A 25,496-nucleotide genomic window follows, 5' to 3' on the forward strand; every position below is an offset into this window, starting at 1 on the left:
AGTTTCGTGGGATGCCATTCATATAGCAGATGACCCTCTTCCTGAGCCTAAAGAACCACTGCCAGCCAGTGTAAGCTCGGCATACGGCGCCTTCATATGTTCATCCCTCCAGGTTTCTTAGCACTTATAAATGCACTGTGTGGATGTTGACTGGAAAATCTGTTTGAGTCGTTCTTGCAGTATTACATCATCTTTACTTCATATTTCTTATGGCTATTTATATTCGTTTGAACATCCATTTTTAAGCATATGTCATTTGCTTGGCCCTGAGGACTGCCTATGGCTGGAATGCATTGGGCATTCTTAATAAAAAGACAAGCTATTGAGTTTTAGCACCAGGCTGAGGCCTGCCTCTCCCTCCATTCTTCCCGTATCAGTGTCAACAGCTTAACACCTTTCCCCTCTTTTAGGCATTTCCCAAATGCCCATACCCTCCAGTCTCGAGGTGCAAAGTAGCTTCTGACAGATAGCTATTCATAGAAGGAGGTCCACAAGGCGTATGAAATGCAGCTGTGTCCCTACACTTCATTTCGCACAATTACGCCTTTGACAGCAGTGATAGAAGCCGTGAAAGGATTAGTTGTGTGCTAACAGTATAAACTAAAATTACACCTTACCAATTTAGATGAATACTCCTGTTTATTTCTTAAAGCAGCAGCAACATTCAAGACTTTGGTCAGAGAGCTCTTCAAACAGCAACTGTCAAAAAGTTCTCAAGAGCAATACTTTCTTAAATATACAGGCCCTTATTCAGAGATCCTTCCCTACTGCACCAGTCCCCCCCCCCCCTATTTTGGAACTTATTTGGGGGGGGCAATATTCAAGGAAAGCTCAGGGGACATTCAATGGCGGGGTGTTGCTAGATTCTTAAAAGGTCCATGGCATAAATTTGCATACAATTTCCATATGCTGATTTGTTTTCTTGTAACTACACATTTAGGCCTTTGAGCGATTTAAGGTGGGAACACAACAAAGCAAAAGTACTGCAAATAAAGAATCCATCCCTAATGACTACACAGGCCCCAGGATACGGTGTATAGCTTTTCTCAGGTGAGTTGCATCTTTTTCCATAATAAACCCGGTTATCTCATGTGTTATTTATTGTCTAAATTTCCAGAGGGGTAGCCAGAGTTAGTTGGTTGGAACAAAAACAGCAAAGAGTCTTATGACCCCTAAAAGGCAAAAACTTTGATGTTATCATCCAAAGGCATTTAACAAAATTCAGTGTTATGGGCTACTCATTCTCATATAAGACAATCCTGTTTTTCCTGTTTGTTTAGGAGACGGGAATATAAGTCAAAGGACACTAAAGAGGCAAATAGTTGAAATTCTACCTGCTTTGTCAATCTTTGGTAGTTAGGTAGTACAGTTACTTAAATTTGCATGGATCTGTTTGGTTCTCTTTGGTTAGGAGGTGGTAGCGTGGCTGAGGTTAGACCTCGTGGGGGAAGAAGTCTAACTCATGGTTTGTTGAATGCTCATTATCCTTCACAGCACTTTAATAAAAAGTTGTCTGTGGCTCTGTCCTTTGTCTCCTAAGTTGATCTCTTCACTCATAACGGTGAAGAGATAGTTCAAAGTAGTAGACATGGGCAGTTTTAGTAAATTATGCTAGTTCATTTTGGGGAGCAGAACAGGTTATTATTATTATTATTATTATTATTATTATTATTATTATTATCATCATTATTATTTCTACAATTTGTATACTGCCCTTCACCTGTAAATCTCTGAGTGGTTCACAACAGGCTCCCCTGCATATATGAAGCTGGTAATTGGAAGAAATATGTATTTACTGCCAGTTAGCAGAAGAGCTAGGTAAAGGTACCCCTGCCCATATGGGCCAGTCGTGTCCGACTCTAGGGTTGTGCGCTCATCTCACTCTATAGGCCGGGAGCCAGCGCTGTCTGCAGACACTTCCGGGTCACGTGGCCAGCGTGACGAAGCTGCTCCGGCGAACCGGCACCAGAGCAGCACACGGAACGCCGTTTACCTTCCCAATAGAAAGCGGTACCTATTTATCTACTTGCACTTAATTGTGCTTTCGAACTGCTAGGTGGGCAGGAGCTGGGACCGAACGATGGGAGCTCACCCCACCGCGGGGATTCGAACCGCCAACCATGCGATCAGCAAGTCCTAGGCGCTGAGGTTTTACCCACAGCGCCACCCGCGTCCCTGCAGAAGAGCTAATATGGTATAATAGTTGAAATGTTGGACTTCCGCAACATTCAACTCCCTGATCAGACATGATGTTTGCTGGATGACCTGGCTTGTGTGACAAGATAAGCTAAACTATGGTTTACAAGGATTGTGCCAATGTGCCAGCTCCCAGAGAGGAGATTTGATGGCACACTAAGCCAAAGATTGGCTTAACACCGTGTAAAGGTAAAGGGACCCCTGACCATTAGGTCCAGTCATGACTGACTCTGGGGTTGCGGCGCTCATCTTGCTTTATTGGCCGAGGGAGCCGGCGTACAGCTTCCAGGTCATGTGGCCAGCATGACTAAGCTGCTTCTGGCAAACCAGAGCAGCGCACGGAAACGCCGTTTACCTTCCTGCCAGAGCGGTACCTATTTATCTACTTGCACTTTGACGTGCTTTCGAACTGCTAGGTTGGCAGGAGCTGGGACAGAGCAACGGGAGCTCACCCCGTCGCGGGGATTCGAACCGCCGACCTTCTGATCGGCAAGTCCTAGGCTTTGTGGTTTAACCCACAGCGCCACCCGCATCCCTAACACAGTGTACATGGGAACAAAAAAGACCAGGGAGCAGGACCGGCCCATCCATGAGGCAAGGTGAGGCGACAGCCTCAGGCGGTAGGATTCGGCCTCCAAGGAATGCATTATCATCTGACAGGGTTTTGAGGGCTGCAGAACATTCCTTTGAGGCCAGATCTGCTCCCTTCCTGGCACTCCCCCCCCCCCCAAAGCTGCCTCTACAGTGGCCTCTTGGCAAATAGAAGGCACTGCTCCCCCCCCCCCCCACGCCTGACAACCGTTGATTCCCACTTCATCCGTTGGCTAAGGTAGATTTTCTCCTGTCTCTGCAATCCCGCAGGTTTTTGCTGTCCTGCTAAACCGTAGTTTGGCTTACTGGCATCTCACCTGCAAACCAGATCATTATATTGCAGCTTTATCTTAAACCAGATCATTATACTGCAGCCTTATCTTATTCAAACAGCTGTTAACAAGGATAACATTGTGGGGTTGCAAGTAGGAGGGAAGAGGCTGTGCCCATGGCCTTGAGGTACTTAGAGAAAGTGTAGGATCAGAAAGTACTGGAAAAATAACATATATTATAACATCCGAGCACCAAGTTCCCAGTAAGTTGGTAATTTGCATTGTGGAAATTTAAACAGTGTTGTTCTACTCCTAGATAATTAGGAATCTCAACTGTCAGGGTATATACTGGAAGCTCTGTTGCACAACGTCTGTCTCCATGTGCATATACAGTGGTACCTCGGGTTACATACACTTCAGGTTACATACGCTTCAGGTTACAGACTCTGCTAACCCAGAAATAGTACCTCGGGTTAAGAACTTTGATTCAGGATGAGAACAGAAATCGTGCAGCAGCGGTGCAGCAGCAGCGGGAGGCCCCATTAGCTAAAGTGGTGCTTCAGGTTAAGAACAGTTTCAGGTTAAGAACGGACCTCCAGAACGAATTAAGTACTTAACCCGAGGTACCACTGTATAGGGCATAAACTTGTGTCCCACTACTATATCCCTCTACTTGAAAGTAAGGTACCTGGAAATCAATAGGGCTTACTTCCAGGTAAATAGGTACAGTGGCATAGCTGTCAACTTTTCTCTTTTTTAAAGGGAAATTCCCTTATTCCGAATGGGTTTCCTCACAAGAAAAGGGAAAAGTTGACAGCTACGTACAGTACAGTGTGAATTGTTCATTTTACACTGCCCAGTAACATGCTCTCGATTTAAACTACAGGAAGCTTTGCTAAACAGCTTAACACTGCATATTATTATTTTGCATAGATAGCGTCATCTGTATACATGAATGGAATGGCAAAAAAGAGATGGGTCTCTGTCCCAAAGACCTTACAATCACAATGTCAACAGCGGGGGCGACATGAAAAGGAGAGGAGGAAAAGGCGAGTGTTGCTTTTAGTTTAGTCCAAATAACACATGCTAACAGTCAGAGAGAGAGAGAAGTGAAAACTTACAGGAAAGGTGATTCTGTCCGCCTTAATCTTTCTTTGCAGGGTCCTTCAGCAAAAGGAATTCTCAGCAGGCAGTTTTGCACTTTCTTCTAATGTCCAAAGGCAGAGGGAATTCTGAGTGCTGAGGGACTCTGCCTCCTCCCACTGGCCATTACATCATTCTACTCCTTTAGGTAACTTCCAGGACTACCACCACCATCCCACCTCCTCCCCCTATTTATATTACAGCATTTCACATTATGCTTTCTGAATGAAATGACTTTTTCACTGAGGTTGCATGAACGCAGCGTGCTAGATTTGCATTCAGCATAATGGATCGAGTTTCCTTTCCCAGACATGAGATCACAACTGAAGACTTTCCCAGTCACTCCTTCGTATTTTCTGCTGCTAACTTAATTCCACTTCCATTAAGGCGATTGGGCTGTAACTTTATCAAGGCTTCATTGTCTGTCGCAGAAGATAAGACCGTTCCGAGACAGGAAGCACTTGGTGATGAGAATCTGCTACAGTGTTTATTACAGATGTTTAAAGGAAACCCACAGCTTCTGGGTTCTGCTTTATTGGAAAAGCAACAAATGAGGAAGCAAAGGTTGATATAATTTCAGACTTAAAGGGCCCGGTATGTACTATTAATTAACAAGTTTTGAAGTGAGGCTGCTTTGTTCTTATCTGAATACAAACTGGAGAGTGCGCAAGCCTGGACAAAATTAGTTTCCATCAAAAGGTATAACAGAGCTTCAGTTGCATCCAGAATAAACCTCTGTGCATTTTCCAGCAGACTTTGTAGAGTACTACTACAGCAGACACTGGGACGCGGGTGGCGCTGTGGTTAAACCACAGAGCCTAGCACTTGCCAATCAGAAGGTCGGCGGTTCGAATCCCCGCGACGTGGTGAACTCCCGTTGCTCGGTCCCTGCTCATGCCAACCTAGCAGTTCGAAAGCACGTCAAAGTGCAAGTAGATAAATAGGTACCGCTCCGGCAGGAAGGTAAACGGCGTTTCCGTGCGCTGCTCTGGTTCCCCAGAAGCGGCTTAGTCATGCTGGCCACATGACCTGTATGCCGGCTCCCTCGGCCAATAAAGCGAGATGAGCACCGCAACCCCAGAGTCGGTCACAACTGAGCCTAATGGTCAGGGGTCTCTTTACCTTACTACAGCAGACATTGCTATTGTGGCTAATAAATAACCATTGATAGAGTTATCACCTTCAATGGTCTTCCTAATTACTTTAAATAAGTATGCCAGTACACACCACCACATCTTGAGAGCATCTCAAAGCTCATCACCACCATCCCTAAAACCATCTGCTTTGCTTTCAGGCATGATTGTATCTGTTGCTGACCATCCCAGACAAAACTCTTCATTTCTGTGAGCCTGGGCCATATCAGATGTGAAAGTAGAGGCAATACCAGTTCTCTATTTCACTGTGGTAGGTTTGTACAAACAAGGCACTTACTTACACTGGCCTGTTGGCATGATAAGCCAGTCGAGTGTTCCTGGACTTCCTTGGTGACATTCCAGATCTCCCATAATAAGCGTTTTTTAATTACCTGAGTTGGCACTTAGCCTGGTGCAAAAGTAATTTCAATGCTGAAGCAAATATGCATAATTCAGTGTTAGAAGTTTGTTGTGTCGGTCGTAGACATGATGGCAACCACCTGTGTGGAGCACTGAGAGGAAGCATAAGCAGAGCTTTGGTGGAGCAGTTCAAAGCCCAGCTGACTGAGCGTTTACTGCCACTGTTGAAACGAAACCGCCTCCTCTGAAGCTGCTATTTGCATTTAAAGGGAAGCGACTTGGTTTTGCATGTCTGTAATGATGTTTGGGCACTGATATGGGATCCTCACTGATATGGCACTGATATGAGGAGGAATTAAAGAACCTTTTATTGAGGGTGAAAGAGGAGAGCGCAAAATATGGTCTGAAACTCAACATCAAAAAAACGATGATCGTGGCCACTGGGCCCATCACCTCCTGGAAAATAGAAGGGGAAGAAATGGAGGCAGTGAGAGATTTATTGGCCGAGGGAGCCAGTGTACAGCTTCCGGGTCATGTGGCCAGCATGACTAAGCCGCTTCTGGCCAACCAGAGCAGCGCACGGAAACGCCGTTTAACTTCCCGTCGGAGTGGTACCTATTTATCTACTTGCACTCTGACGTACTTTCTAACTGCTAGGTTGGCAGGAGCAGGGACCGAGCAACGGGAGCTCACCCTGTCATGGGGATTCGAACCACCGACCTTCTGATCAGCAAGCCCTAGGCTCTGTGGTTTAACCCACAGCGCCACCCGCGTCCCATAAAGGTAAAAGGTAAAGGGACCCCTGACCATTAGGTCCAGTCGTGACCGACTGTGGGATATACTGTACTGCTTTAAATGTAAAGTGCAGATAGGCCCTTAGGGTACTGGTGGCTGGTCCTACAAACTAACCTACAAGCTTTAGCAAGCCCCAGGTTGCCTGAAGCCAATTGGATCAAGTGTTTTCTCTGGGGTCATGCTCCTGTAAATGTTTGCGGTTGTCCTAGGGAACTGAAGCAACACATGGAATTATGCTACAAAGACAGCAGCAAGTTGGATGGGGGATTGGTCCCCCCCAATCTGCCTATAACAGACGCTGGAGGTCATGCTGCGTGAAAGTGCTCTCCCCCTCGACCTCTTTACCTCTTCTGGGAACAATTTGTGCAACAAGGTATGAGAACAACCTGATAAGATACAGGTAAGACTGCCTCTTTTCTACTTAAATGGGAAAACAACCATGAGTAATAAAAATGGGATTTTCAGACTGGGATTTTTGACAAGCGATAACACTTCAGAGGTGCATCTCGTGCCAGTTTAAGGATTGCAGGATCATGCCATGGTGGATAAATAAATGGACGGGTTTTTTGTTTTGTTTAATTCAGAACACTTAACATTGAAATTACATTTGTAGTTTCTCTTTAAAAAAAACCTAGTTACAATTTAATAATGATAATAATGATGATAATTAATAATAATAATATTTTTTACTTATACCCTGCCCATAATGATGATGATGATGATAATAATAATAATAATAATAATAATAATAATAATAATAATAACAATAATAAACAAATAAATAAATAAATAAATAAATAAATAAATTTATACCCCGCCCATCTGGCAAGGCTTCCCCAGCCACTCTGGGCGGCTTCCAACAAAATATTAAAATACAGTAAAGCATCTGGGAGGCTCCCTACAGAATATTAAAAACACAATATAACATCAAATATTAAAAACTTCCCTAAACAGGGCTGTCTTCTAAAAGTCATATAGTTCTTTATCTCCTTGACATCTGGTGAGAGGGTGCTCCACTGGACAGGCGCCACGACCAAGAAGGCCCTGTGCCTGGTTCCCTGTAACCTCACTTCTCGCAGTGAAGGAAGTACCAGAAGGCCCTCGGAGCTGGACCTCAGTGTCCGGGGGACTGAAGGATGGAGTGGAGATGCTCCTTCAGGTATCTTAATACAGATTTGTTAAATTTAATTGTATCTTTAAATTGAATCAATTGACTCCTCTAAAACATCTGCATGTGCATATGCATCCACACTACAATATACAGCAGATTCCATCCTGCATATCACATCGAGAATCATCTGCTATAGCCCTTTTTGTCAGCTCTTTCACTAAATGAGCTCTTTCACTATAATTCTCACATTATCATATACTATATTCCTTTTGCATCTTATGAAAATAAATGTGTCCGACTCATAACATGCTTCTCTGATACATGTTATGAGCAAAATTGTCCACTATACCAGCAGCAGATTGTATGCTGACACTCTTGCTATTTTGACATCAGGTGAAGACCTACCTGTTTGCAAGTTTAAAAGCATAGGCCCCGATAGCAATCCTTGCTGGTGACTCCACTTCCACGTCCATCCATTGGGGAAACTCTCTTTCTTCCTACTGCTTCCTCCTTCTTGTTACTTAACTAGTTCCTGATCCACAAGAGGAACTCTCCTCTTACTCCATGAATGCTAAGCTTACTCGGGAGTCTTTGATAAGCTTAGCATGTTAAAAGCTATTCAAAAGTCCAAGTACACGATGACAGTATGCTTGTTGATACTCTCAAAGAATGCTAATAGGTTAGTGAGACAAGACTGACCATTGAAGAAGCCTTGCTGATTCTTCTTCAGCAAGGCTTGTTCTTCTATATGCTTGGTTATTTTATCATTCACAACACTTTCCACCAGCTTTCCATCATCTCATCCACGCATAGAGACTACAAAGCTGAGCCTGTCTAGCTGGCCCCATGCAGGGAATCAATAACATTTCAGAGAACACTATTTTGGAGGTCCTGGCTTTTAACATCCTACCTAGGTAAAGGTAAAGGTACCCCTGCCCGTACGGGCCAGTCTTGACAGACTCTAGGGTTGTGCGCTCATCTCACTCTAGAGGCCGGGAGCCAGCGCTGTCTGCAGACACTTCCGGGTCACGTGGCCAGCGTGACGAAGCTGCTCTAGCGAGCCAGCGCAGCACACGGAAACGCCATTTACCTTCCCGCTATACAGCGGTACCTATTTATCTACTTGCACTTAAGGGTGCTTTGAACTGCTAGGTGGGCAGGAACTGGGACCGAACGACGGGAGCTCACCCCGCTGCGGGGATTCGAACCGCCGACCATGCGATCAGCAAGTCCTAGGCGCTGAGGTTTTACCCAAAGCGCCACCCGCGTCCCTTAACATCCTACCTAGCAACCTAAAATTTCCTTCCAGGACAAAGATTGCTTCCATGATTAACAGTACTAGAAAAGCCAGATGCTCCGTCTAATTTTCTTTATATATTGTGCTGTCGTTTTTCTCTGACAGCATGTAACAAAATATGATCGAATTACAGCAATAAGTGCAGTCAACTGATTGAAGATAGGTGGGTTGGGGGCAGAATACAGCTGCTCATTTAAGTGACTTTGTCCTGTGCTTCCAATCTGGCACTAATGTCTGCAATCTACTCACCCTACAGTACATTTAAAACACATTCTCTGCTCCCCAATAATCCTGGGAACTGTTGTTTGTTAAGGATGCTGGGAATTGTAGTTCTGCGAAGAGTGAACTACAGCTCCCATAATTATGACGTTTGAGGGGCATGTGCTTCAAATGTACGCTGTGTGTGCATTAATATCCAGTTAATAATATGGGAAGCTGCCATGTTTCCACACTCATTTTTTAGGTAAAAACAACATAAGAGTACTCCTGCTCTTTTGGGGTGACATTCAATCACATTCTGGGAAATTCAGGTTACAGGATTAAGTTGATTTGGTTCTCTTGCACAATAAATCCACTTCTCCCCCCCCTAACTGGACTTTTTGCTATAAGGAAGGTGGCACCAAAATGCACTGGAAAGTATGGGGAAACAATTGCTTGACACAGAAATCAAAAAGAATTCTCAATAAATAGCAGTTTTTGTCTAACCTCCCTGAAAACTCTGTGCAAATAAATCAGGATAATTGATCAATAAGCAGAAGTGTGTTCCAAACCAAAGCGTTCCAAAACCAAGGCGTGCTTTCCCATAGAAAGTAATGCAAAATGGATTAATCCGTTCCAGACATTTAAAAACAACCCCTAAAACAGCAATTTAACATGAATTTTACTATCCAACGAGACCATTGATCCGTAAAATGAAAGCAATAAACAATGTACTGCAGCCACACAATCAATCAGTCAGTAGCTGAACTGGGTTCCACACAGTCACAAAAACAAAACAAAAAAGCCGCAAAAACGAAAATAAAAAATAAATAGCAAAAACAGACAGACCTCAGCATAACACTCAAATTGGAAGCGTAACACTCAAAATGAAGCATGTTCGGCTTCTGAAAAAAGTTCGCAAACCGGAAAACTTACTTCTGGGTTTGCAATCTTTGGGTTCCAAGTTGTTTGAGTACTAAGCCGTTTGAGAACCAAGATACCACTGTATTGATTTTTGGAGTGGCACAGCTTTGGGGTTTGGGTTTCATATAGATTGCACTAGAGCAGTGTTTCCCAACCGGTGTTCCGCGGCACACTAGTGTGCCGCGAGACGTTGCCTGGTGTGCCGCGGGAAAAATTAAAAAATTCGAAAGATATCCGGAGAGGCGGCCTTCAGGCGAGTTTTAATTTTAATTTTCCTTCTCCCACTTAATGCCCCACGCTCACCCGAGCAGCTTGCAGTCCTCGGTAACCACGGCGACCCGAGGGAGGGGAGGGAACAGGGAAGTCGAGGGCGGCGGCGAGCCGCGATGACGTCAGTGGGCCGCGCCGCCTCGCCCTGGCACGGTGTGAGAGCCCCGGCTAGTGGCGCGAGCTTCGGAATAAGTGGGATCCGCGTGCGCGAGACCGAGATTGCGGGTAAGGAGCTCAGCCCTGGGCAGGAGGAAGCGGGGCCGCGCGTGCGGGCCACATCCCCACAGAGAGCGAGCCTCCCCTGGCCCACCACTCCGGGCAGGTCCACTCGCATGAGGGGGCGGCGATGGCGACGGCCGGCAGCTTGCCTGCAATGCCATCCCTCGAGCAGGCGAGGAGCCCGGAGGCTACCAGATGCGAGTCCTCTTTCCCACCCTGCTCGGGAGTCCAGAGCACTTGGTCGCATTCAGGATCTAGAGTGGGGAAGCGGGGCTTGTGTCTGGGCTGGACACATTGGGCTGCCTGTGCCGCTCGACCTGCGGGGAGAAATCAGGGTGGGAGTCACGACCGTGAGGCAGGGCTGCCAAGTGTGGCAGAAGAGGACACGGCCGTCGCACCTGTCCTTAGGTAGGAGCTTCTTCCGTGTTGACCTGCTGCCCTAAAGTCTTGGCTTTTTTCTTGGCTTTTTGGCGGTTGGCACAGAAGGAAGGCAAGGGGGAGGGGGAAAAATTGAAACTTACACTTTCGTGCATCCCTCCCGGCGTGACGCTGCGCGCTGACGTCACGGGGCTGTAATGGTGGTGTGCCTCAAGATTTTTTTCATGAAACAAGTGTGCCTTTGCCCAAAAAAGGTTGGGAAACACTGCACTAGAGCACTGCAACATCACACAGAAGCCTCTCTTACCAGAGTCTTGGGAAGATCACATAAGATGCCCCTTGGATTCAGCCGTCTGAGGCAGCTTCATCAGTCTGCCTCTTGAACGGGCCAGCCCTTGTTTAACTGATAAGGGACTTCAAGATGTAATTTGGTCTACACTAGTCTTCAAATGGAGGCAGTGAGAGATTTTACTTTCTTGGGCTCCATGATCACTGCAGATGGTGACAACAGTCACAAAATTAAAAGACGCCTGCTCCTTGGGAGAAAGGCGATGGCAAACCTAGACAGCACCTTAAAAAGCAGAGACATCACCTTGCCGACAAAGGTCCGTATAGTTAAAGCTGTGGTTTTCCCAGTAGTGATGTATGGAAGTGAGAGCTGGACCATAAAGAAGGCTGATCACTGAAGAATTATGGTGCTGGAGGAGACTCTTGTGAGTCCCATGGACTGCAAGAAGATCAAACGTATCCATTCTTAAGGAAATCAGCCCTCAGTGCTCACTGGAAGGACAGATCGTGAAGCTGAGGCTCCAATACTTTGGCCATCTCATGAGAAGAGAAGACTCCCTGGAAAAGACCCTGATGTTGGGAAAAATGGAGGGCACAAGGCGAAGGGGACGACAGAGGACGAGATGGTTGGACAGTGTTGTCGAAGCTATCAGCATGAGTTTGACCAAACTGCGGGAGGCAGTGGAAGACAGGAGTGCCTGGCATGCTCTGGTCCAGGGGGTCACGAAGAGTCAAACACGACTAAATGACTAAACAACAACAACAAAGTCTTCAAAAGCCATGGTTTGGCTTAGCTTTACATCCCAAGCCGGACTTGAAGTTAATTCCCCCAGGCAAACTGTGAGTGGCAATCTCACAGAGCGAATTAAACAGGGGCAACCAATTTCAGACCTAATGTTAAACGAAATCATGTCTTCGTTTACTTCACAGCAGTTGGATGCGAGGAGAAGATTGGAGGATCTTCTCTCCTGGAGCCCTTATATTTGAAAATCTCTATTCTGTAAGTAATAACCAGGGCTGGCTCAAGACATTTTGGCTCCTGAGGTGAACCGCAAAATGGCACCTCCCTCCTGCCAGGGGAGAAGGACTGAGTCATTTACATTGGGAACACGTGGGGATTGGGATCTGGTGCCTCTGTGGATCCTGTCACCTGAGGCAGTTGCCTCATCACCCATGAGGCTAGCCCTGGTAATAACTATTAAATAAGAAATGCACAGGCGCAGGTGGCGCTGTGGGTTAAACCACAGAGCCTAGGACTTGCCAATCAGAAGGTCGGCGGTTCGAAACCCTGTGATAGGGTGAGCTCCCATTGCTCGGTCCCTGCTCCTGCCAACCTAGCAGTTCAAAAGCACGTCAAAGTGCAAGTAGATAAATAGGTACCACTCCGGCAGGAAGGTAAACGGCGTTTCCATGCGCTGCTCTGGTTCGCCAGAAGCAGCTTAGTCATGCTGGCCGCATGACCCGGAAGCTGTACGCCGGCTCCCTCTGCCAATAAAGCGACATGAGCGCCACAACCCCAGAGTTGGTCACAACTGGACCAAATGGTCAGGGGTCCCTTTACCTTTACCTTAAGAAATGCACAAGGTCTGCTTTGAAACAAAATAAGCTCATACACTACTGGAAAATCCCCACAAGGTGCAATACTTTACATTATGCTTGTCTATCTTCTTTGACATCCTAAATTTGCTAACTCATACACAAAATCCATTTGCCACTGCCATGCTGAAGGAGATCTGACTTCTCAACAGATTATTATTTTTAAGCAATTTCATATAATTTCATTGTTATAATTGATAAATATCTGGGGGTTTTGCTGCAACCATCCTAAATGCACAAACTAGATAGGGACTAAGCCTTACTAAACACTCAAGTTTGCTGCAAGTAAGATGTTGAAATCCATAGTGTTGGGTTTCCCCCCATGCATTTAATTTTAATTGGCTTGCAGAAATGGCAACTAACAACATTGCAAATGCAGCCCAGTTGTGAACAGTCATGTCTTTTCAAGATATGCTTTCTAATATGAGAGAAGAGAACAAGGAACTTACCTCTGTCAGAGATTAGAGAAAGGAGTATTTTCTTAGTCTGTTTTTCCTTTAAAAAGGGCACTGCTGTTTTGATCAATTAAAAAAATTTAAAAAGCCAAAGCATTTCAGATGTCTACCGTACCATGCAAATACAGGTTAAAATTCCTAGACAGGTAAGGAATTCAAAAGTATACATCTTCCAAAACTGACTGTCCTAAAATTCTTTGTTACTTACAAAATTGTAAGCAAGTATCCTACATGTACTCTTCCATACTGCTGGGCGTTGCTGTCTTCCGTGAGGTGCAAGACGTAACTTTGTTCCAACTTTCAAAATGAGGATAATTTATTATCTTTGCATAAGACACACTGGAGATCACGGAAGACTTCTTTAAAATGCAAAGATTTTTTTTTAAAACCCACACTTAAGGCTCACCAGCCTTTTAATTCCTGAGCATTGCTAACTTGCCAGCGAGTTGTGAACACTGCTTGCTAGGGCAGCGCTTGACTGTCAAATGGTCAGGAGTTCAGCCGCAGATCTGCAATGAGAGCCTTGTGTTCACTTCTAGTTTCCTGACAGAAAACAGGAAGGTGAGTGTGTGTTGGGAGGCGAGGAAGAGAACCCAGCCTCTGGTCAAGAAGATATCCTCACATAAACTTGCATCTGAAGAGAGAAAAAATTCACAAACCCAAATTGTCCAGGCAGGTTTAAGAGGAAATGGGGGCAGAGGGTGGACACACACACACACACAGTTTTCTGTTGCGTCAAAGAGCCTAGTGTGCAAATCGGAACAGGGAACGGAGTTGTTAAACTGGCCAGCCCTGGATGAAGACAGCTTTTCAATATGCTCTTGGCATAGTCTATTTTCCGCTGGCTGGAGGCCGGCTTTGCTCTTTCCCCTGCTCCCTCCCCCCTTATCCTTTAAAAAAAACAGATGATCTCTGTAGAATTCCCACATGGACGCTACTTGCTAGATGAACAATTGTCTGAGATATAGGGAGGGAGGTCCCCGGTCCCCCCACTCAGGAAACTGAAGAGGGGAAATGCAGCTCATACTTCCTGGTAGATTAAGAATTCTACAATCCACTCAATAAGATCAGGCTGAGATTGAATCCTGATAAGGCAGGGGCAGTTTCTGGCCTCGGTCTCTGCAGTGATCCTGTAAAAATCTGGTACATCATCACCATGCTACAGATGTAGAGGGCTGATGAGAAATTGCCCAGGGCCACCTGAGTTATCTTGCACTAAAAAAAGGTAAAGGTACCCCTGCCCGTACGGGCCAGTCTTGACAGACTCTAGGGTTGTGCACCCATCTCACTCAAGAGGCCGGGAGCCAGCGCTGTCCGGAGACACTTCCGGGTCACGTGGCCAGTGTGACAAGCTGCATCTGGCGAGCCAGAGCCGCACACGGAAACACCGTTTACCTTCCCGCTATTAAGCGGTCCCTATTTATCTACTTGCACCGGGGGGTGCTTTCGAACTGCTAGGTTGGCAGGCGCTGGGACCGAACAACGGGAGCGCACCCCGCCGCGGGGATTCGAACCGCAGACCTTTCGATCGGCAAGCCCTAGGCGCTGAGGCTTTTACCCACAGCGCCACCCGCGTCCCTTATCTTGCACTAACATTTCATGAAAATAGGGACTTATTTAAGGTGTTGGCTGAGGCCGGTGAGAGTTACAAATCCAAAATATCTGGGAAGCGCTGGAATGGAGGAGGGCAGCACGACACTCTTATTAGCACTCAGGGCCAGCTCAAGACATTTTGCTACCTGGGGCGAAGGACAAGGTGGTGCCCTCTCCTAAGGCACATACAGAAACCAACCAGACCGGTACTTGCTTACTCCAGTACTCATGAACACAGGATAGTGTCTTCTACTGGAGGGCAGAAGGCTAGCATAGAGGGAACACGACAGACCACATGGCACTCATAGCGCTGTCCACAACCTGCCCTTCAGCATCTGCTGCCTGAGGCAGGTGTCTAATCATAGGGCTGGCCCTGTTAGTACTGACAGTACGAACTGTTCCACATTGGAACAGTCTCCCTCAGGGGGTTGTCTACTCTCCTTCCTTGGAGCTTTTGAAGCTGCGGCTCCAGTACTTTGGCCACCTCATGAGAAGAGAAGACTCCCTGGAAAAGACCCTGATGTTGGGAAAGATGGAGGGCACAAGGAGAAGGGGACGATGGAGGACTAGATGGTTGGACAGTGTTCTTGAAGCTACCAGCATGAGTTTGACCAAACTGCGGGAGGCAGTGGAAGACAGGAGTGCCTGGTGTGCTCTGGTCCATGGGGTCACAAAGAGTTGGACATGACTAAATGACTAAACAACAACAACGGATGGCTATCTGTCATGGATGTTTTAGCTGAGATTCCTGCATTTCAGGGGGTTGGACAAGATGTCCCTTGGGGGTCCCTTCCAGCTCTAAGATTCTCTGATTCTTTGTTGCAGTTGAGGGTCCTGCCACTTAAACCTCTGAGCTTTAGATTACTTGCATTATTTAATAATCACCTTAAGATAAAGGTAACGGTACCCCTGACAGTTGTCCAGTCGCTGATGACTCTGGGGTTGCGGCGCTCATCTTGCTTTACTGGCCGAGGGAGCCGGCGTTTGTCCACACACAGCTTCCAGTTCATGTGGCTAGCATGACTAAACCACTTCTGGCAAACCAGAGCAGCGCATGGAAACGCTGTTTACCTTCCCACTGGAGCGGTACCTATTTATCTACTTGCACTTTGACGTGCTTTCAAACTGCTAGGCTGGCAGAAGCTGGGACCGAGCAACGGGAGCTCACCCCGTCGCAGGGATTCGAACCGCCGACCTTCCGCTTGGCAAGCCCTAGGCTCAGTGGTTTAGACCACAGCACCACCCACCTTAGGAATCCCTAAAAGAGAGATTGAGAGATCTTTAACTGCCTTTGAGAAACTTTAAAAAAAGTACTATGTTTGATAAATCCGGGTTTATGCAGAGATAAATGTCATCCTGAGTCATTAGGGCGAAACTGGCTAAACACATGCATGCACATGTTTACAGACCTGAGACAGACTGAAAGATCCACAATATCATTCTTACAGAGCACAGGCAGGAGAAGAAACAATTAGGTGGAAGCGTTTTCCCCCACAGCTGACACAAACAAGTTTCCACTGTGATGACTCGGCTAAGGTTCCCTCTATGCTAGCACAGTCCAAAGAGGGAGTCTAAAGAGGGAGCCATATTTTATACGATGGTGATACTTAACACCTGCAGGCACAGAATATGCAAAGGCTCATATAACAGATCCCTCAATTAGCATGAAATGCCCCCCATCTCTTGTTTTAAAAGACAAAGAAAGGCAAGTATGAAATGCCACCTGTTTGGATCTTCCATAGAGAGACCAAAAATATTTCTTGCTGAAAAACAGCTCAAGGCTGCAAATCTGATGGTTGAGCTGGAAATCTCATGCATCTTCATTAACAGCACTCGCCAGAACCAAATGCATAAGGGATAAAGACAGCAAGTCACAATAAACAATGCTGCTGTAACCACAAATTGCTTGGCCAGCCATAATATGCTCAGGTTCTTTTAGTGCTGAATTGAATTAACTAACTTCAGTAGATAAGATTTTGAAGTACACCCTCCTTCCATCTTTATAGAAGGTTGTTTTGAACTGTTTTTAGATGTTTTAATTGTATTCCTATTGAAATGTTTTCCTGGGCTCCTTTTGGGGAAGGTGCAGGGTTATAAATTAAGAAATTAATTGTTCTTATTACTGATTAAAAACTGCAGCTGCATAGAATCTTGTCAACATGAATGGATAGCGGTTATGAAATGAATGAAAATAAGCAGAAGCTTCAGCCAGACAAGATGGAAGTGCTATTAGCTGGGTGTTTTACTGGTCTAGATGGAGCTGTGTTCTGTGGTCTGGGTGGAGTTGCACCAGAGGCAGTTTCCCCACGCTGGGCACCAAACTGCCTCATAGACAGGCTGGCCCTGTTTCTTGCTATCCACAGCAATTGCAGCCTGAAGGTCTTTTGATCATTGATATGGAGAGACTGTTGGGACGCGGGTGGCGCTGTGGGTTAAACCACAGAGCCTAGGACTTGCCGATCAGAAGGTCGGTGGTTCAAATCACCGCGACGGTGTGAACCCCCGTTGCTCGGTCCCTGCTCCTGCCAACCTAGCAGTTCAAAAGCACGTCAAAGTGCAAGTAGATAAATAGGGAAGGTAAACGGCATTTCCGTGCGCTGCTCTGGTTCGCCAGAAGCGGCTTAGACATGCTGGCCACGACCCGGAAGCTGTACGCCGGCTCCCTCGGCCAATAAAGCGAGATGAGCGCTGCAACCCCAGAGTCAGCCACGACTGGACCTAATGGTCAGGGGTCCCTTTATCTTTACTATGGAGAGACTGAGTGCATGAACACAGTATCATTTACTCCAACTCCAGGGTGCTCCCACTGCTAGTATTTGAAGTAGATTACATTCTTTCCCAGAAGAAAAGCAGAGTGAATGCTCAATGGACAAGTTGCCTGGAAGTGACCATAGTAAAACTCATGCAACTGAATCCTATACATTACTTGAGAAGAAAGTTCCAATGAGGTCAAGGAAGTGTCGATTGCACCCTCTATTTTTAACATAGGGCCAATCCACACTTGCTGGTAAAAGCCTGACCTAAACAAACAAACACACACACACACACTTACTTTAAAGAGAAGCCATTTGGTTCCCCTCCCTCAGTTGAATGTGTGGATTCTACATCTTATTGAAATGTGGGCGAGTCATGATTTTGGAGAGGCAATGTGAATGTGGGGTGTGTGTTATTATTTTGTTATTATGTTTTTCATTTTTGTACTTTTATACTGTTAACGGCTCTGTGATCCTCGGATGAAGGGTGGAATAACAACAACAACTAGTGCTTTATTGCAGAAGTTTATTGCACTGCAAATTTGGGTTTGCATTGCCCCCCCCCCAAAAAAAACCCTCCACCACAAAATCCATCTCAGGTCTCAGTGCAAGTTAAACTTCTTAAATTGTGCCCCCCCCCTGGACAAGACATAACATAACACTCCAACTGAGTTGCATGCAGCTGCTTTTACATTCTCCAAAGCATAATAACAATAATAATAATAATAATTTATTATTTATATCCCATCCATCAGGCTGGGTTTCCCCAGCCATTCTGGGCGGCTTCCAACCAAATATTAAAAACACAATACAACATTAAACAGGGCTGCCTTCAGGTGTCTTCTAAAAGTCAGACAGTTGTTTATTTCCTTGACATCTGGTGGGAGTGAGTTCCACAGGGCAGGCGCCACCACCGAGAAGGCCCTCTTCCTGGTTCCCTGTAACCTCACTTCTCGCAGTGAGGGAACCGCCAGAAGGCCCTGGGCACTGGACCACTTACTGACAGCACCAGAGCCTTGACAGTGGATTCATAGCTGTCAACATTTCCCTTTTCTTGCGAGGAATCCTATTCAGAATAAGGGAATTTCCCTTAAAAAAAGGGGAAACGTTGATGGCTATGAACGGACTGCAGACGCGGGCATTTCAACAGAGGCTGGATGGCTACCAGGGATGCTGTAGTGATTTCATTTCCTCCTTCAGTCTTCGGGATGGAACACGATGCAGCCGCCCCTGCCCAGCTATGCTATAAGCTTTTTAAATTTCCCCGTTGCTTCCTATGGGGAGCAGTCACTTGTAGGGTGGGTGGAAAGGGGTCAGAAAGCAACCCGGAAGTCCTGCCTCAAGAAAATTGTATTGTCAGTCTACAACTTTCATAAGTCTATAATGACACTAGAAACACCGGGCTGGTGGTGGTGGTGGAAACCATGGTAACTGCGGCGCAGGCGCAAAACGCCTCCTCTACGTCACCGGCCCTAGAAAGATGGCGTCGCGAGGCCCGTCTGCGCATGTGCGGGTCGTGAGGGAGCGCGACTCCCGGCAACGGCCAAGATGTCGGCGCAGGGAGACTGCGAGTTCCTGGTGAAGCGGGCGCGGGAGCTGGTCCAGGGGGACCTGTGGGCGGCCAAGGCCTGGCTTATCACCGCGCGGAGCCTCTACCCCGCCGACTTCAACATCCAGGTCGGTGAGGGCGCGCCAGGCTCCGTGCGGCCTCCCCTTAACGGCTCCTTTCCCCCACAATGCTTTGCGCGCCCAAGCCCTTCCCTCCCTTTTTTCGCTGCTGTCCTGCGGGCTCAGCACCATAGAGATAGGAACGCTTAGCACGCCCAGTTCATTTACCTATTTGGGGACAGCGCTTCCGACTTGCCATGTTTTCTTTTCCCTACTTTTTTTTTTTTGCCTGCTTGTTTAAAGAGCTTCAAAGATGGGAAAGCTGCTCTTGGGAGGCGGTGGAGAAATCCAGGCTTCTGCCATGCGAGTCGTTGGGTAGCAAGAGCGCTCACCCTCAATAGCAGAAGCCAATAGCAGTTATCGTGCCTGGAACCGGTTGGAGGATGGATGGTGGCTAATGGGTTGAGGTTGAATCCTGACAAGACAGAAGTACTGTTTTGGGGGGACAGGAGGCGGGCAGGTGTGGAGGACTCCCTGGTCCTGAATGAGGTAACTGTGCCCCTGAAGGACCAGCTGCGCAGCCTGGGAGTCATTTTGGACTCACAACTGTCCATGGAGGCGCAGGTCAAATCTGTGTCCAGGGCAGCTGTCTACCAGCTCCACCTGGTACACGGGCTGAGACCCTACCTGCCCACGGAGTGTCTGGCCAGAGTGGTGCATGCTTTGGTTATCTCCCGCTTGGACTACTGCAATGCGCTCTACGTGGGGCTACCTTTGAAGGTGACCCGGAAACTACAGCTAATCCAGAATGCGGCAGCTAGACTGGTGACTGGGAGCGGCCGCTGAGACCACATAACACCGGTCTTGAAAGACCTACACTGGCTCCCAGTACGTTTCTGAGCACAATTCAAAGTCTTGGTGTTGACCTTTAAAGCCGTAAACGGCCTCGGCCAAGTATACCTGAAGGAGCACCTCCACCTCCATCGTTCTGCCCCAACGCTGAGGTCCAGCTCCGAGGGCCTTCTGGCAGTTCTCTCACTGCGAGTAGTGAGGTTACAGGGAACCAGGCAGAGGGCCTTCTCGGTAGTGGCACCCGCCCTGTGGAACGCCCTCCCATCAGATGTCAAAGAGATAAACAACTACCTGACATTTAGAAGACATCTTAAGGCAGCCCTCTTCAGGGAAATTTTTAATGTGTGACACCTTAGTGTATTTTTGGTCTTTGTGGAAGCCGCCCAGAGTGGCTGGGGAACAAATAATAAATTATTATTATTATTATTTGAATTTGTTCACTGCTTCATTCTGCCCTGGGCAGCCCAGAGTGGCTGACAGCCAAGCAACCTCCCCCCTCCTCTGCCACATAGATACCTTAAAACCATGGGTTGGGGAAGAAATGCATTAGAGTAATAATTTAATAATAATAATTTATTATTTGTACCCCGCCCATCTGGCTGGGTTTCCCCAGCCACTTTGGGCGGCTTCCAACAAAGATTAAAAATACCCCAGTCTCTTCCAAAAAGCCATAGATTGTTTAACTAGCCAAAGCGCTGTCTTTGTTTTAAGGCTTTCATCAGGTAAAGGTTTTTGATGGATTGGAATGCTTGTTTGCTTCTTTGTGTTTTCGTTGATCCTAATATACTAAGGTTACCAGATTTTTTTAAATGAATCCGGGGACACTTTTCAACTTCCTACTAAATAGATGGCTTTTGTCAGGGGACTGATTTGTAAATCTGGGAACGTCTGGTAACCTTATTAAATATACCCCACTGCAATAGTGTAGGAAGTAGTACAGTACTATAATAGGATATACAGATACCTCAAGTGAACTCATTTGTTTATGTTCTAGTGCCCATTGCTCTAAATTGCCTGAAAGTATCACACTGCAATGTTGAGAACAGGCAGCGGTGTAAACATGCTCCAAACAAAACACACTTCACATTTTGGTAAAGATAGATTTAGATGCAATACCCCCATCAACTTACGTTTCAACCCCTACTCTCCAGTCTCTACATTAAATTACTCTCTACATTACTTTCTACTCTACATTAAATGCACAGGCACTTTGCTTTCATACCTCTCAGAGTTCTAAATGGAGATGCCAAACAAATAGGAAAAAGGTTGTTTCTGCCTGTGTCTTTGCCTGCCTTTAAAAAGTGTGTGTGTGTGTGTGTGTGTGTGTGTGTGTGAGAGAGAGAGAGAGAGAGCATGCATGCTTCTGCCCTCTTCGTTTTTTACTGTGGTAAGGTAGAAAGATGTGATATTGAGAAGTTTGATAGAAGGTGTTCTGTATGGCTCATCTTATGCCCTTGTTTTTTCAGTATGAGATGTACACTATTGAACGGAATGCAGAACGTACAGCATCAGCAGGCAGATTGCTATATGACATGTAAGATGCTTTCCATTTTTTCCTTTTTTCCAATCGAGGACTGAAAAAATTGTCTGTGAACCACTCTACTTAAAATTGTACTGCTTTATGGCAGTGTTTCTCAAAGCTGGGTCTCCAGCTCCCATCAATCCCTGACCACTGATCCTGCTAGCTAGGGATGGTGGGAACTGTAGTCCAACAGCATCTGGGGAGCCAAGTTTGAGAAACACCAGTTATAAGGTATGTTAGGAAAAGTTAGAGAAAATAAACAACCTCAGTTGGAGGTTGATAAAATTATGTATGGTATGACAGAAGTGGATAGATTTTCTTAATCTGTTCTGGAACTTGTGGTCACCCAGTGAAACTGATCAAGATGGGCAAAAAAGAGTACTTGTTCAAATGGAATCTGCTGCCCCAGTAAGTGGCGGTAAGTATAAAAAGTTTAGATATAGTCATAGAAGTCCATAGGTCTATAGCTACAGTAGCTAAAAAGAACCTCTAGCTTCAAAGCTAATGTACCACATTTGAGGGCAAACAGTTAGGCAGGGATATTACCTTGCCGTTGGTCTTCCTGGAAGCATTTACCATATTTTTCGCTCTATAAGACGCACTTTTACCCCTCCAAAAATTAAGGGGAAATGTGTGTGTGTGTCCTATAGAGCGAATGCAGGCTGCGTGGCTAAGCCCAAAGCCAGAACAGGGAGACGGAGCGCTGCGCAGCACTCCATCTCGCTGTTCTAACTTGGGGTTAGCTGCGCAAAGCCTCCGCAGGGCAGCGGAGTGCCTTCATGTCATGGGGGGAAGGCTGCAACGCCAGTCCCACAAGTTCAGGGGGCAGCAGGAAGGCGCGCGACGCCTTCGCGCTGCTCCCCGACCTGGTCTTTGGGGCTGGTGGTGGGGAAAAGCAGCGCCCCCCCCCCCCGCCAGCCACAAAGAGCAGGTCGAAAGGAACCCAAAGCCTCCGGAGCCCAGCGGGAATTCGGGTGAACGCACCTTGAATGCACAGAACGCACCTTGTTTTAAAGGGGGAGAACAAGAATCCCCCCCCCCCCGTTCTCCCCCTCCTATGGTCCGGTGCGTCCTATAGAGCAAAAAATACGGTACCTGGCAATTGTTAGATTCATAAAAGAGGAGACCTGCTTTAGTTCCTAGAAGAAACAAGAAACATTTTCATTTTAAGTAGTGTGGCTTTCCTAGTAAAATTTCTGTTCTTGCTTGATTTCAAATATAAATAATTCCAAACTTTTTTCAATTCTTTATTTCAGGTTTGTTAATTTCCCAGACCAACCGGTGGTGTGGCGGGAGATTAGTGTCATTACAGCAGCCTTAAGGAACGATTCGCAGGACAAGCAAACTCAGTTTTTAAGAGGTATGCCTTTCTTCCGCTGAATCCCTTGCAAAACAGTTGACTTGATGATGATCAGTGCTGCAATGTATCTGAAGGCTTTTGAGGAACGTTCCTCCAGTAGCTTTTCTCCAATTTCTCCCAGCCAACAAATTACTTGGCTTCTGGGAAAAAGTCTTGCAGTGGTTGTTTGCTTCATTGCCATCTTCCCTCCTACAGGTTTATTTGAAACCCTTCCAGGTCGAGTTCAGTGTGAAATGTTACTGAAAGCCACAGAGCAGTGCTTTAATACGTTGGAACGGGCAGAAATGTTGCTTCTGCTTTTGCGACGTTTCCCTGAGACTGTGGTTCAACATGGGGTAAGAGAGTGGTGTTTCTTCGTATTTCAAATACCTTTTTGTTCTTCTTCGTTCTCATACCTGACTTCAGATTAGTAGAAATAAAAAAAAGTGGCAGGACATTCTTTGGAGGACTGTGTGATCTTTGTGCTACAACTCCATGCTAAAATTAATCAGAATAGCAAAGCAGTCAGTGGGTGTAGAAGAACAACTTTTGCCAATGCTAATTTAAGACACTCAGAAATACAAAACTTGTTGATTTGTGAATATTTTGAGTTTTTAAAACCCCCCACTGTTTCTCAGCTTTGTACTGATGCTAATAAAATAGTGCAGGTGTAAACTGTAAATTGTTCAGGAAGAGGTGAGGCAGGAAGCAATTACTTTTCATTGTTCAATATGGTTCTGGGGAACAAAATCTTGAACTAATAGATTTTAAATTTTATTTAAACTTTGCAAAGGTGGGCCTTGGGGAAACATTATTAGAAGCAGAAAGTATTGAAGACCAAGAATCACCCGTCAATTGTTTTAGAAAATTATTTGGTAAGTAAAATAGTACTTAAATGACAGGTCTTGACGCTATTTTTAATAAATGGATATTTTTGCTGTCTTGCTCATCGTAACCCATGTATATTAAGAATAACAAACTGGATAAATCCTTGGGAGATTATCCTTGTTGGAAAAAAAACTTTGAGCTTTATTGCTGTTTATCTGACTCCACCTGACTTGCGTTACTCTTTTTGCAATATTAAATGTGCAAGCGAGATTAAACTTATGAGGGGGTTATGTCCTGGGGATAGTGCAATATAGCCAAAATCCCATATAATCAAAACACATTGGGTGCAATGTCGGCTGGGATTGCCAAAGTCTTTTTTTCTGGGCGCCTGCCAAGTGCATAAAGTTGAATGCTCACAAGTTTAATGTTGTGAGCGACCTGTATAATAGAAAAGTTGTATTCTGGTTCATACTGTGGCTCTGAGATCCAATGTTCAGTAAAAGGGGACCTATCTACAGGAGGCCTGCAACTGTCCCTCGCTGCCCCACAAGCTGGCAGAAACATTATTTCTTGGGGATAGGGACAAACTACAGCATTGTAATTGTAAGGAATTTTCTGGAGTTTGAAAATGCACCAAGAGGTAAAAGCTCCTCTCAAAAGTCAGGCCTGTCAAATCTGTCAAACCTCCACTGTTGATTTAGGTTCCGTAAAGGTAAAGGGACCCCTGACCATTAGGTCCAGTCGTGGCCGACTCTGGGGTTGCGGCGTTCATCTCGCTTTATCGGCCAAGGGAGCCGGCGTACAGCTTCCGGGTCATGAGGCCAGCATGACTAAGCCGCTTCTGGTGCAACCAGAGCAGCGCACGGAAACGCCGTTTACCTTCCCACCGGAGTGGTATCTATCTACTTGCACTTTGACGTGCTTTCGAACTGCTGGGTTGGCAGGAGCAGGGACCGAGCAATGGGAGCTCACCCCGTCGGAGGGATTCGAACCGCCAACCTTCTGATCGGCAAGTCCTAGGCTCTGTGGTTTAACCCACAGTGCCACCCACGTCCCTTAGGTTCCATAGAGGTGTTAATAATGTAATAGGTTTAATTGCATGGCAGAACTTTATATAAAGTACTTCAGTAGAGTTTCTTCTGGTGTAGGGATGGGGAACCTGTTGCCTCCTCCCATTTGGGGGGCGTATTTCATTGATTTATTTGGGGGGTGACTTTTTTGAATGGTTTTCAGTGGAGTGCTTACCACGGTAATAGTTTTCGTCTCTAAAATAAAAACAACTAGGGAGAAATGTTTATTTGTTGGACTGCTGCCCCCATCATGCTTGACCACTGGACATGCTGGTTGAAATTGATGGAAGTTGTGAAGTTAAGCGATATTTGGAGAGCCACAGGTTCCCCATACTGCTTTTAGAAGATGACATGTATCTTTGAAATCTATTGCCTAATTTAATAAGCTATTGGTTCAACCTGTTGTTAACAGGGCCTTGTTTTAGAGGAGTCTCAGAGCAGCTTGTCACTCACTTTGCTTGGTTAAATTGTATTGTCAGGACAACTGGAAATCCTAAAATACTGTTTTTGGATCCTTTTTAGTCTGTGATGTCCTTCCCCTAATAATTAACAACCCTGATGTGCGTCTTCCGGCCAACCTGTTATACAAGTATCTGAATAAAGCAGCAGAGTTTTATATTAATTATGTGACGAGATCTGCGCAGACTGAAAATCAATACCAAGGTAAAAGCACTGGAGCCAAATGCACTAGCAAACTAAGGAATG

General features: G+C 46.0%; 2 protein-coding genes across 11 annotated transcripts in view; one reads left to right on the forward strand and one right to left on the reverse strand.

Moving 5' to 3' along the window:
- Positions 1 to 14,038, reverse strand: part of CSGALNACT1 (chondroitin sulfate N-acetylgalactosaminyltransferase 1) — a 32,093-nt gene extending 18,055 nt beyond the window's left edge. For 2 of the 6 annotated variants that reach the window (XM_077917574.1, XM_077917575.1), the window contains exon 1: positions 13,435 to 14,038. The gene's annotated coding sequence lies outside the window, so the exon portion shown is untranslated. Of the gene's footprint in view, positions 1 to 4,180; positions 4,877 to 13,220 lie in introns of those variants that run through there. The other 4 variants (XM_077917573.1, XM_028701735.2, XM_077917577.1 and 1 more) reach the window with 2 other exon arrangements.
- Positions 14,039 to 19,059: 5,021 nt separating this feature from the next.
- INTS10 (integrator complex subunit 10) overlaps positions 19,060 to 25,496 on the forward strand; it is a 28,057-nt gene continuing 21,620 nt past the window's right edge. For 3 of the 5 annotated variants that reach the window (XM_028701722.2, XM_028701725.2, XM_028701724.2), the window contains exons 1-6: positions 19,061 to 19,249; positions 21,499 to 21,566; positions 22,811 to 22,914; positions 23,110 to 23,249; positions 23,687 to 23,768; positions 25,314 to 25,454. In XM_028701722.2, the coding sequence (XP_028557555.2) occupies positions 19,121 to 19,249; positions 21,499 to 21,566; positions 22,811 to 22,914; positions 23,110 to 23,249; positions 23,687 to 23,768; positions 25,314 to 25,454 (664 nt within the window). In that variant the 5' untranslated portion in view covers positions 19,061 to 19,120. Of the gene's footprint in view, positions 19,250 to 21,498; positions 21,567 to 22,810; positions 22,915 to 23,109; positions 23,250 to 23,686; positions 23,769 to 25,313; positions 25,455 to 25,496 lie in introns of all 5 variants that reach the window. The other 2 variants (XM_028701721.2, XM_028701723.2) reach the window with 1 other exon arrangement.

This window comes from Podarcis muralis, chromosome 13 (genome assembly GCF_964188315.1).
Source record: "Podarcis muralis chromosome 13, rPodMur119.hap1.1, whole genome shotgun sequence".
Classification (NCBI taxonomy): Eukaryota; Metazoa; Chordata; class Lepidosauria; order Squamata; family Lacertidae; genus Podarcis; species Podarcis muralis.